The sequence below is a fragment of the Labrus mixtus genome, chromosome 4 (assembly GCF_963584025.1).
Source record: "Labrus mixtus chromosome 4, fLabMix1.1, whole genome shotgun sequence".
Classification (NCBI taxonomy): domain Eukaryota; kingdom Metazoa; phylum Chordata; class Actinopteri; order Labriformes; family Labridae; genus Labrus; species Labrus mixtus.
The window spans coordinates 21,488,248-21,501,945 of record NC_083615.1 but is presented as its reverse complement, the minus strand read 5'-3'; the positions used below and the strand labels follow the sequence as shown (position 1 = coordinate 21,501,945).

At 39.6% G+C, this 13,698-nt stretch overlaps 1 protein-coding gene across 1 annotated transcript; it reads left to right on the top strand.

Annotated features, from left to right (window-relative positions):
- The first annotated feature begins 268 nt into the window (after positions 1–268).
- On the top strand, positions 269–12,749 carry LOC132973101 (gamma-aminobutyric acid receptor-associated protein-like 2). The gene is made up of 5 exons (XM_061036346.1): positions 269–481; positions 1,794–1,849; positions 5,962–6,134; positions 9,382–11,922; positions 11,971–12,749. The coding sequence occupies exons 1-4, from the start codon at positions 448–450 to the stop codon at positions 9,494–9,496; spliced, it is 378 nt and encodes a 125-aa protein (XP_060892329.1). The 5' UTR covers positions 269–447; the 3' UTR covers positions 9,497–11,922; positions 11,971–12,749.
- Positions 12,750–13,698: the final 949 nt, after the last annotated feature.

Here is a 13,698-nt window from a genome sequence, read left to right as displayed (position 1 = left end):
ATAGAAGACTGTGATATATTATACATAGGGAATAATGTTACATCATTCTGCGTCGAAAAATTCCTCCTCATGAACAAAATGAGTGTTCGAGAAAACAATCTTAATCTAGTTTATACAAAAAAAAAATGAGAAAGAAATGATAGGAGATTTAGACGATTGCATCTGCAATGCTGCATAATTCGTGGGCGACAGATGAAGATATTGACGGTCCTTTTCCGAGAGTACTTGAAGGTAGCATCCTAACCACCGCCCATCTGTCAGACAGTGACGTCACCCTACAGCTAGACGGACTGCTGGGAGGAAGCTTCGGCCAGAGAGACGTTGTTGACATTTTGTTTTGTTAAGCTTTTGTCCGTATTTTTTGGACATTTCAACGATATTATCCGCTATTATAAAAGCCCGCTTATCGACTCTACCATCACGCCTCAGTGCGGGGATCCAGCAAAGATGAAATGGATGTTTAAAGAGGACCATTCCCTCGGTAAAGAGGCTAGAATTGTTATGAAACAAGTGATGTTCTTGTCATGTCATCACCCTCCTTTCTGTTTTGCTTTTTTCCGCTTCGATTTTTTTTTTTGCCATATCATTCCCAATAGGTGCAGAAATGCATGATTTTTTTATAGCACCCCGATGATGAATAATGTAAATTAATATCGGCTAACGTTGCATGACTAGCAACACATTCTCCTATTGCAAGTCAAAAGACCACTGTCATAACCGGGTTCACCTTTGACATTGCTGATACATCATTAGTCAGCTGTTTGCTTCCTGAAACAGGTCTTTCCTTTGCATGGAGGCATGCCACATTTAATACACGAGTCTGCAAATATTGCATAGCCTGTCTGAAAGACTAGCCCCTCGTAAAAAAAGAAGAAAGAAAATACAGATAGATACAGCCTATAAATGTGTTATAATTTGGTCGCGTGTATTCGGCTTAAAGAGCTACAATAGCTACTCCAACAAGAGACTCTTTCTATTAAAAGTAGGCCCACTTGAGTACTTAAATTGTTTGGCATCGCTCTGTTTTCAACCCCTTCAGGGAATAGTTTACTGACATGAGGCAGAGAGTATGCAGCAAAACAAATAGTAGCATTGAAAGCAATGGTGAGTGTGAACTATGTGGATGTTGGGAACCAGGGATTGAATCGTGTTCAACCATTATATATTTAGAATATTCAATTACAAGAACTGTCAGTAGACTTGAGGTAAATTTGGCTGAATATTTTGCAGCCCCACAAGAAACATGTCTGTTGCTTAGCTCCTGACTTTCTTCCAGCTTCTGTATTCCTCCTCTCTTCGGATTATCTCAAAAACTCCTTTTTAAAGGAACTGCTTGTAGAGGTATTTCCAAAAGTAGGACTCTTATCTGGGCTAATGAGAGCTTGCCAAGTGTTGAACCTAAATGGATCCACTACATTTTATCACCCGTCACCTCACCCTCCCCTCTCTGGCCTCTGCTAAGTGTCTGCAGGCTGCTTCTGGTCCTGCCCATTAAGCGTCCTGCAAATAGATGCACTATCTGTTAAATAAGAACATGATGAGTAAATGTGAAGTAAAGACCACGGCACATTTTTTACTATATGAAGATAATCCAGTTTTGACTTGATTTATAATTTACAGAGCATCTCTATTAGCTGCTGCCAGCCTTTCTGCTGTCGTCGATTCTGCATATGGATCACTACATCGGACAAGGCTTGCCTGTGTTTGGCAGTAAGGCACAAGAGGCTCCCAAGAGGCCTCACTCAACCCTTTAATCTCTGACTTCCTGTTTGTTTCCTCTCTCTCCCCTTCAGAGCACCGATGTGTGGAGTCAGCCAAAATACGCAACAAATATCCTGACAGAGTACCGGTGAGTGAGGGGAGGGGGGTGTATTTAGTGATGGGAAAGGGGTTGTGAGTAGGCTAGCGAAGAGTGACACAAAGAAAGAGATAAGGAGTGAGGGACTGCTTGACTGAATGGCAGTGATGTGTGTGTGTTAGACGAGAACAGTAAGTGTGTCTGCTGGACAGAAACAGATTAGAATACAGTTCAGAGATTCAGGGATCCAGCTGTGACTTCAATGATGAATAAGTTCAGTTTTTCAAGACTCCTCATAACTAACCTGAAAGTCATCAGTGGAAGAATTGTAAAAAAAAAAGCACAATTTAAATGCAAAGGGAAATTAGAAAAAAATATTTTACTTTATTAAGTTGCTGTCATCACCTCAAGCTTACATCTGAAGTACCTCACACTGAATGCGTTACAGGATAACTTTGGTACTTTTAACCAGTTCAACCGAAATATATCCAGTGTTCTTTTTGTTATCTTGTAGCTTTAAGGGAAGGTTATGTCCCACAATTACAAGAACAGATCTATGTCATATAGAGTTGTAGCCAGGGTTGGCAAATAACTTGTTTTCACCTACCTGCCTCTGTGACTGGTGGATTCAAAAATCTACCAGTCACAGAGGCAGGCACTTTTTACCTGCCACTTTGTTTTGTAATAACATATGATATCAAATCAAGGCTTACAGTATTCAAGTAAAAGGCTTTTTATACGTGCTCTTTGTCTCGCTCATAAACAAAATAAAAGTTTATTTGAGTTTATTTTTCGGCTGCTCAGAGTTTCTAAGGAAGCCATGTTGTCAACGGACCGACTGAGATGCAATCCATCTGTGTTTTAAAAGTATGAGCTTATATGAGGAGAGTCTTAGAAACGTTAGGTCTACTTTCTTTACTCTCCACCGTGACGGATAGGTTGAGCAAATTCACCCTTTACTGCAAAAAAGTGTATTTGAGTGGTGATGGGTGCTAATGACCAACCCTGTTTGTAGCCTTTAAAATCTAGAATATGAATATATTGAGCATCTATTAAACTAAAATTATAAAATATATATAATAAAGGAGTTACTTTTGAAAAGTACAACAAGTATAATATATTTATAGATAAGGTTAACATCATGGCACCAAGCCTATGAGTCAAAAGTGGAATAACCCACTTCTCTTGGTTTGGTATTCACCTTGAGGAGAATCTCTGGTTAGGTGTCATCCTATGGTGTCATCGCTATATGAGAGATATTGTTTTTAAAAAGTACTGTACCTGTAAGTTTAAGCTCACGCATGTTAATCATGTGAGAGAATGAAAACTATCACAGAGTTTGAACAAAAACAAAATTAAAAGTTAAAAGAAAAGTAAATATACAAAGACTGCAGTTGTTTATTAAATTGTCTTGTGACAGTGTTTACGAAATGTACTGCAGCCATGAATGTAAGTGCAGAGTGAACAGATCTACAAAAGGCTTGGACGCGATGAACTCAAGCTAAGATAAACAGGAGCAGGAGTAATTCATGTATTCATGTATTATACACATCTTGCTCTGTGTATTAATTTATAATCAGATTATTCAATAATCCACTGGATCTACAAAATGTATTAAAATGACAATAGGCTTAAAAAAAAGTTAAATTAAGGGCTTTTTAGATAGAATTAGCTTTTAAGCTAACAGTCACAGACAGCAAGCTAACTATTAGCCTCTGATAAAGAATATTTTTGCCTTATAAAATCCAAATAGAAGCCTCATACAACACACTTCATTTTGTTTATTTTTTTCCTGACTTACGATTGCTTGGTCCAAATGCAGATATGGATAGAGATGTGATGAGGAACACATTTTTTTAGGTAATAATTCTAACAGAGTATTAACAAATCAAAAGTAACATATCGCAGCTGTTGTATTCAGTCCAAAGTTTAGTCCTTCTGCTTATACTCCCCTGCTCTTGATATGTGATTGATGTTTTGTAAACCTTACAATCCCAGCCGGACACTCAAACACCTCTGAACAACCTGTGATGTAAACTTTGCAGTGCTAGCATGAAGATTAAACAGCAGCTCTGCTGAAGGCCGACACCTCAGGGCAGAGTGCATACAGTGGGGATGTAGCATACAACACGAGGTGTTAAATGGTCGACTTCCAGGAAACGATACCCCTAGCCTTCTGTGTAAATGATAATGCCTGCTAAACTCAATCCCTTTTAACTAGTTCTAGCCCTCTGAATTTGTTCAATGGAAGGGCTGGGAGGAACAGGAAACAGAGTCATTGGACTTAAATCAAAGCCATTCACGATTGTTTAGGCTCACTGCATCGTAAGGTCTTACATAAGACAATGGCTCCACTCTGGATGGGGTCATAAACAAGGTAGAACTGTGCAGTGGATCAAATGACTAATTGTAATTTGAAGAGTCTAAGTGTTAAACCCACAGAGAATTATCCCCCACATCTACTGTTACCTTCTCTTTGAGCCCCCCCCCCCCCCCCCCCACCCATTCACACCCATTCACACACTGATGGCGGAGGTTAATGTAAATTGACCATCAGAAGTAACTAATCCCATTCATACGCGGTCGACGAAGCAACAGGTGCAGTGTGGGTCTTGAGTGTCTTGACCAAGGACACATCGACATGTGGCTGCAGGAGCTGAGGATCGAACCCCAGACAGTGACAACTGAGCCACAGCCGCCCCATTTCAGGCCATTGTGACACTTTTATGATATATCTTATTTTTCAGAGTAATTCCCACTTTTGAGTGTAGTTATTCTGCACATTATTTATCACAAAAAACTGATTTAAAGTAAAGACACTGGCCGTCAACTATTGGAAAATAATTAATATCAAAAAGAAAAACATTCAAATGTTGCAATAGTCAGTTCTGGTAATTGAAGAAATGTTGGTAATAGTGGCAGGAACGGGACTTTCTATTAGCAGTTTAGTGACTTTCAGCTCATTGTTTTGACTTTACTGTTTGCAACTTCTGGTGCATTTATGAACTCTGTGCTTCTGAAACAAAGGCAGCTATTTTATTGAACATTGAACAAACCCACTTAATGCTACACTTCCGTCACTGACAGCAGACAAATTGAGTTGGCAAATAGCTGGTGAGCAGGGGGCGCTGGTGGCGCAGTGGTTGGTGCGCGCGTAAACAAAATCTGAATGGCAGAGGCCACAAGTTGGGGAACTAACAAAACACTGCACCTTTTATAAAAAGGTACCACATAAGGGGGCCTTGGGTTTCTTTAAGGTGGAAGAAGAACAAACCACCATCCACCTCTCTATATAGCCTCCCAGCCCAGCTGATCCTCATCAGCCATCAGCTGAGGACAGTATCAAGTCAATAGCTTCTGACGAGCAAGGAAACCTGTGACCTAGGTGGTGTCCGAAATCGATCACTCATTCCCTACTAACTATATAGTGAGTTTAAGGCAGTGGACTATATAGTGCACTCACTCAGCAAAATTAAGAAAACATTTCAGACACTACGGCCGCTGACAGTGACGTCATCGTTGTCGCTCAACTAAAACGTGCGGCTTAACAACAGCCGAGGATCAATAATAACGGTAAATAACGGCATGAATTTCAGTGATAACTTCTATTATACTGAGTGTATTTTCACGAAACATTTACAGAGAATAAATACATATAAAATATTGAATTTGAGATATAATGGAACATATTTTCGAACCAAAACTCATTTATTTTTTGCTCACAGACTCTGGTCTCTCGTTTGTCATCTTCATTAGGTCAAACTAAACTCTTTATTTAAACAGATCAAAGATTACGGTCAAAACGCTCCAAATATGAACTTTATCATGCTTCTATTATCACGCTGGTCGCTCCTCTTGCCCGTCTGAGAGCAGTCGAGTCAAACGCCACTCTCCGCTCGTAGAAATCTTTGAACCACAATGCATGATGTATATATTGCTTGGATAGTGACCATCGGCTGAACAGTACTATTCACAATGCATTCTAGGATACAATTAGTGGATGATATAGGTTATGATCATGCTCACTCAGAATTCGGACATCACTACATAACGGCTTGTCCACTATAAAGTACAGGGAGTGATTCGGACACAGCCGTAGTTTTCTTGGGAATCTATCCATAACAACTAAAAAAAAAAAAAATCTGTTTTTGTATGTGCTCCAGGTGATAGTGGAGAAGGTTTCTGGCTCTCAGATAGTGGACATTGATAAGAGGAAGTACCTGGTCCCCTCTGACATCACAGTGGCTCAGTTCATGTGGATCATCAGGAAACGCATTCAGCTGCCTTCAGAGAAAGCCATTTTCCTCTTTGTCGACAAAACTGTCCCCCAATCCAGGTAAGAGCAACACCTGTGTTCCACAGTGGAGGTAAGATGGAGTAAGAAAGTTAAGGTCTACATTCATCACTTGTGCCGTGAAGCACCGGAGCACATTCCTCCCAGGAATACCACAATGTGCATGTGTAGAGCAGAGGCTCAGCAGGCTGTGTTTTTTTTTTGCTGATGTTTGTATTTGTTAATGTTAATTTGTGGTCAGTTCTTTGAATCAATGTTGAAAAGATTTATTGATGTTAAACGGTTACGTGTGCAGTTTTAAAACAGAGCAGCAAAAAAGGGTTGTATAACTCTATAATGGGACTTTTTCTACCTTTTAATCTCCACAATTCAATTTAAAAGTATCAAAGAGAATGATTTTTAATAAACCACATGATGCAGCCAGTAGTTAATAGTCTCCTCTCCTGACATCGCTGGCACTCATACGTCACCAATGCTATTATAAATATTTACCCAGAGCCCTGAAGCTTAACTCCACTTCCATTCCCAAATCAATACACACAATATCATTATTCAAGTTAATAATTTATTATGCGAGTCTCAACAGAAGTCAGTTTTAAAGCACCGAAGGCTGAGGAATGTTTATATCACAAAACCTACTTTTATATGGACACATACAGAGCTTTGGACACATCAGGGGGCCAGGCCAACCTCTGTGCCACAGCCACCAGCTCTCATTCCCACAAGTACTTAGCCATCTCCTTCTCGTCTTCTACAGACCCACAAAGCACGCTCTGTAGGAGTGGTGCAATCGGTGCTTTCAAACATCTCCAGTGTAAACCTTTTTATAATTATTTCAGACGGTTAGAGCCATTGTTCAGGATCTTGGTTGTGGCTGGTTAAAAAGAGCAACAAAGGAGGCACAAATGCTGGCATCACTTTCTGCTTTTTAGAGAAACTCACGAGTTTTAGCCAAATATTAATATTGTGTTATATTGGTGTTATTGCTCAAGGACCACTAACCTGGGGCCTGTTTCTGAAAGAAGGTTTTGTGCAAACTCTGAGTCAGTAAACCTTGAAATGAGGTAAACTATGGGTATTCTGTTTCAGAGGGGGAGGTCACTCAAACCCGAGAAAGAGGAGTAACTCCAGGCAGTTTCAGAGGGTGAGGTTACTTCACCTCAAAAAACAATATAGAACAACAGTTTAGTCCATTTTTAATTAACTTAGATATTTTAATGTTAACATTGTCATAACATTATAAATGTTATACCTTTAAACACAATCTCTTTCAATTGATTTAAGAAGTCATGATTGATTTAAAGTCATGGTGGCTCAGGACTCACTTTCCTCCTCATGTGTTACTACAGTATGTTAAGTGTTTTTATCTGTCCATCATTAAGAGCAGAACATGTTTGACTCATTGTGTCAGTAATCAATCACCCTGTGAAAGAGGATAAAGCCACGCCTGAGCTCTCAATTTACAGAGACAAGAAAACACTATTTATCTGTGAATGCACTTTGCTTTTGTCATTCTGAAGATGTGCATACATGCAGTTTATCCGATGAATCTGGCCTGCTTCCCAGAGCTTTGTATTGTATTGTGTGTCACTTACTTAAACTTTTGTTTATCTCACACCTGTGGGGCCCAAATGTATACACAAAATACACATTTAATATAAACAGCACATGTTCTTGTCCCATCTGTGCATCCACGGTGGTATTGATAGAAATGAGTAGCTCCTGCTATTTTAGAGTATTTTCAGAGTGAACAGATTTGTTAACTCAGCTGAAACAGGATTCCTTTAGATCTCCCTCCTATGGCTCTCTTAAAAAGTCTTAAATTAGATTTTTTTTAAATTCATGGACATTACATGTCTTAAAAGTCTTGTTTTTTTAGTCGGCACTCCAATCCACACTATCAATCAATATCAATGATCAATATGATCAATTAGAAGGCTAAAAGTCTTACATTTAGATTTTAAAAAGGGTGCATCAACCTTGAGAAAACCGTTTTGCTTTAACTTGTTGTTTAATCTGCCTCTTATTACCTCTGATTGAACTAAACGTTAACTCTAAAACACACCCTTTATTAAAAAGGAGACTTCTGCTGCCTTCATGTGCCGGGAGTCGGGAAGTCGTTCTTCCGACTTCAGTGTGTTCACGTGATTTCAGTTTGTAAAGTCGGAATGTTTCAACAACAGCAAAAAACAGCGTTGATGCTACGAAGAAGATCTGTGAAATGTTACTGTTAAAAGTTCTATTTGAGCAAAAAGTTGAAGTGCAATACATGAATTAACAAAAAGTATGTTAACATTAACAAAACTTATTTTTGCCCCTCGTGATGACGATTCTGACGTCAAGTCGTGCACCTAGTTCTTTTTTCCGAGTTTCCGAGTTGTTGTTTCGACTTGAGCAGGTGTTCATGCGCATTTTACATCTCTGAAAATAGTTTTTCCTGTGTGTCCGACTCCACATGAATGCACCATTAATACACCTGGCCTTGCCACCTCGCACCTTATTTGCCTCCACATTAAGTTGAGGTGGAAACATGTTAGACCATGCAGTATGGATTAAGCCAATACACCAAAGCCCCTGTGTGCAACCCGAGGACATTTTAATTTCCAGATCCAGACATCGTTCTTAACAGGTCCACTGGGGACTTGTTAAGAGTTTGGCTGAAGACCTGCGGCATGCATGTCTTCTACTGTTTATTAAAACCAAACAATGCTGGTTATCTATCTTTGTCTCGTAAGAGTCCTCCTCACTACTTTCTCACGTTAGAGGCTCTCTTAAAGGCTAAGATGCTTGGTGAATAACTTTTATCTTTACCATGATCTTGTCTAGTCGTAGCTTTAAGGGGAAATTCAAAACATCATGAGTCTAAGAATTTCTCAGGAGCACCTCTTTGTACTGAGGGAGCTTTGTGAAGCCCAAAGCCCCTGTCATGTCCTCCACCATTTACAAACTTGGACAGGATTCTGTTACTCCCTTAGCTGCTGGCTAAAAGTTGGAACATCATTTCCCCTATTTTCTAGCTTTGTCTCTTTCATACAGAACAGCAAAAGAAGTTTCTTTAGGCAATTCAAAAGACACATTTTCTTCTGTGGTGTAGCCTTTCTCTTGTATAATTTGTTTTTTCATCTTCCTAAATAGAAAGGATGTTAAAAAAAAAGTCTTCCAAACAGCAAAAAATAACCAAGAGTAGTCTTGACTTCTGTCTTCAAAAATCCACATTTGAGATGTAAATGACATGAATGGTGCTTGCCTGTGTGAGCGATCTAATAGTGGTTTGTACTGTGTGTTGCAGTTTGACTATGGGCCAGCTGTACGACAAGGAGAAGGACGAGGACGGCTTTCTGTATGTGGCCTACAGCGGAGAAAACACTTTTGGTTACAAGTCCTTTTATACAGCAAGGGGTTAATACTTCACTGAATACACACACACACACACACACACACACACACACACACATGCACGGACACATAATTTAACATAGACACAGTAAGACCCCGTAAAATACTGGTGCACAATGTTTCAGAATTGGCCTTTTCGTGTTTTACAAGTAATACACCCATATACTTGGCACAGTCATTAATGGTCAGATTTTGATACTTAACAGTACAAGCTTAAGGCGACATTTAATACACAAAAGTGCAACGACAAAGCTGTTCTATTTTTGTTGACAGGCTCAGATGATCCTTAGTCTGAAGTAACGCTTGATTGCTTTTTGTCTTGATTGCTGTTGAAAGGTTGGTTGTGGAGAGAATGATCTTCAACACTGCCGTTAAGTAGGAATAACAATCACCACACACTAAAGCCACGTCATATATCATGGATTTCTAAGTATCAACCGCGGTATTAATGCTCCGAGAGACGCAGGCCAATCGGCACCCAATCACGCTCCATTTCCTTTCAGTCCAGCTTGTTGTCAAAGATATCCGTGTTCTGCATAAGTACGGTAAGGAAGAAATCCTGTAATCATGTGAATAGAATCATTAACCACGTTATGGATGTATATGTACGTGTCATCTTATCATGTATAACTACTTTACTATGTAACTCTAATTCCACATGTACACTTTACCTGCTCGACAGGCAATGATGTAGCTACAGACTTATAGATGGAGGCAGCTCATCTTATTTATGGTGTTCACATGGTGGCCATTTTCCCTTGATGTCTCAGTCAGGGTTGGAGTGCAACTGAGTTTATCAAAAGGGTAATGTAGTTGTGCTGTGTCCCAGTTGTTAGAATTGTGTACATATGAAAACTCATGATCATTTTACTAGTGCCCGACCGATACGGGATTTATTGGGGCCGATACCGATATTAGGGAACCCGAAAACCCGATAGATATATCGGTGGCATTGTGTTGATCCCTCGAATGCAGTTATCATACACTTGTGGAAAAGATATATAATGTAGACAAGATGGTCTCTTAACTAGAAAGTAACTGTGCATGTACGTGCCTCACCACTTGACACTCTGGAGAGTGATGATGCTCGAATGAAAGGCTATTTGACTGGTGAATAAATCTAGTCATATCGGATATTGGAGATAAAAACAGTCAAGTGATATGATATCGGCCGAAATCATCGGCCGGCTGATTAATCGGTCTGGCTCTACATTTTAACTATTTGCAATTCACCAGTGACTGAAAAGTAAAACAAAAAAAGTTCTAATCTTGAAGGACATCAAACCACAAGTCAAAACAAAATATATGATAAAGCCTAAGCTACTGGTTAACTGTTGTCTCACAGTGGCTAGTGTACTAGGTCGTTAAACCTTGAAAATATGGCCTGATGTCCTTAAAGATTTAAAGATTTTTCAATAGCCATTGTTTTCAGGTGCTGATCATTCTAACGGTGCAGCTCATAGCATTATCATTTGAGCTTCCCAACCTGAGCGTGACCTCAGGAAAATGGCCGCCACGTGGAGAATAGAGGCAGTGAATGGTGGTGATTGTGCCGTTAGCTGGTAAAGAGGCAGCCAGTGGTAAGGGCATAATAGGAAAAGTGTCAGTCCTTAGAGTGAATCTCAGTGTCAGTCCAGACTGGAATCATCTCCCAGGACTCAGACACATGACTCCAACAGCAAGTCATAAACCTCAGAGATCAGCTGAAGACATGAACACTTTACTTGTAGTTGATATTGTTGAGTTGTCATGTATTATCCTTGCTCTACAGCCTGTACATTGACCCTGGATTTTTAGATTAGGAAAGCTACACACAAAAAAACTTGCGTCGAAGAAACAGAGAGAGAAACCTGCGATAGATGCACTGTGTACAAATGATGACGCAAAAATTAAAGCCATTGATAGTTGAATGTGTGTTAAGAATGTTGGACTCAGGAGGACGTCGATCTACTTTGGAAGTTTCCAAAAAGGATGTTTCCATGTGGAAGTTAGAATCAAAGTCAGACTCTATTGTATTTCGCTTGATGGGATGCAAATGTCGTTGTTTAAGTTTTCCTCAGAAAATACTGCAGGGCATAATGTAATGTTCTCAAATGTTAAAACCTTATTGTAACCAGGTTCTACTTTTTAAGTTTGTTGCTCTGAGTGCATGCCTATTAAGATGAAAAATGTACCTGAAACTGAAAGCAGCAGTGACAAAAACTCTGATATAAGAAATAAATGACATGACTATGAGGTTGTGTTCTTCTGAGCTTTGTTTGCAGACAATGTAGTCAGCTGTTAGCTCTGATTAACCCTCTATAACTACACACCTAGCACAGAACAGCAGACACCAGCTACAAGTGAGGGAGTGTTCTGTGTACAAGTAGAAGTTGGAGAAAGCTGATTATGAACGAGGACGTTCCTGGTTCTGTTTTGGCCAGTTGTTCTCGTTGTATAATGGAGGCGGTGTTTGTGGGTCATTTCACGATAAACACTGAAGTGTCATTCTGAAACTTGGCTGGAAATGTAAGCAGTCAGTTCAGCAAAGCTAAAGGAAGCAGGACATACAATAACTCATAACGTAGCACTGAAAGAAGAACTTTACACCAACAACAACAACAACAGTTTACTCTTCTTGTGGAGGCATTGCCTTTACATATTGTTCCACAGTTTTTCTATTCTCTGTGATACTCTGCAATGCAATACTCTGTGAGCCATCAGCTTGTTACCATGGATACATGATAACATCACATGTATTACTTAAACAAGATACTCTCCTGTTGGTTAAAATACGTGAGTCATTAGATTTGTACTTGAGATAATGAGGCATTGTGTTTGACCATATCCAGTCCTTTCTTGTTCAAATTCGAATGATTAATGATCAAAATGTTTGATGCGGAAATGCTGATTTATAAAATCGCCAGGAGTGTATCTGTAGAGCGCGGAGTTTACACGCTCGTTAGGTATTAGATTCACTTATTAACAAGTTAAGAGTTGCTCAGGTCTTTGTGCCGGCAGATGCTGAAGCTGATGTTTTGGCTGCAGTTGTAGTTTTGGTGCCGAATCAGAAGAGGACATATATGGTGTATTTCCACCCTTTGATTCATGCTTTGAAACATGGTATGTAAACGTGCAATATATTGATGGAATGCTATCATATTCAGTATTGTTTTATGTCATCCGTGTTTGATTGTTAAATATGATCTTAATGGATTTTTAGATATTTCAAAAAGGTAAGGTAGCTGGAAGACCTGACCAATAAAATGAAATGAAAATGAACTCAAAGTTGTTTCTGTCTTAATTAAAATTCATCTAACGATGTCAGTGCACATACATGTAGATGTAGCATGTAGAGCACTTCTTCGTCTAACAAAAGATGTGACTCATCTCCCCTGACTGGACTTTTTAAGTGCGGTGTCTATAGGCGTGTTCGGACCGCAGGAACTTTTTCATAATTCTAAGAGCTGTTGGAACCCTCCCCCCTTTTTTTTTGTGATTCTGCACCTCAAGAACTATGGACTATTTAATTCCTAGAACCCCGAATAGAGGAACCGTTTTAGCTCTTGCTTCAGAGGAGGTACTCTCTCAGCACCATGGTGGTGCGAATGCAGACAGAAAAAAACAGTTCCCATGGTGTTTAGTTCTCAGGAAACTCCCTATCAGACAGTTCCTCTTCAAAAAGTCCCCAGAAATGTTTGGTCTGAAAACACCTCATGCAGCCTTTTTTAACAAGTTTTTGACCTCAGATATGAAAGTAAATGGTAAATGACTTTTTTAGTCTTCTGAGGTTGCTACGTAAAGTCACCATCAGTATTCACTAATCTCATTCATACACATTGATACACCACCGACGAAGAAGCGGGAGCAACTTGAGGTTAAGTGTCTTGCCCAAGGACACATCGGACGTGTTGCTGCAGGAGCCAGGGATCGAACCTTCCGGTTGAGAGACGACAGACTACCAACTGAGCCACAGCCGCCTCAGTAAACTACACATCCAATTAAACTGGCATTGCAGTGATTACATATTAAACATCCTAAGGATGATTATTACAGAGCCCCTGAAGTCCCAAAAGTAAATAGTTATGTAACTCATACAAACAAGTTTTTTTTTTTGTACTTTTTGGGACTTCAGGGGCTCCGTAGATTATAGTCTCTGTAAGATACACTTCAGAGTCCTGCCTGGTAAACAGTGATGGGGGAGATTCTTTCAAAGCAAAGTTACCGGTTC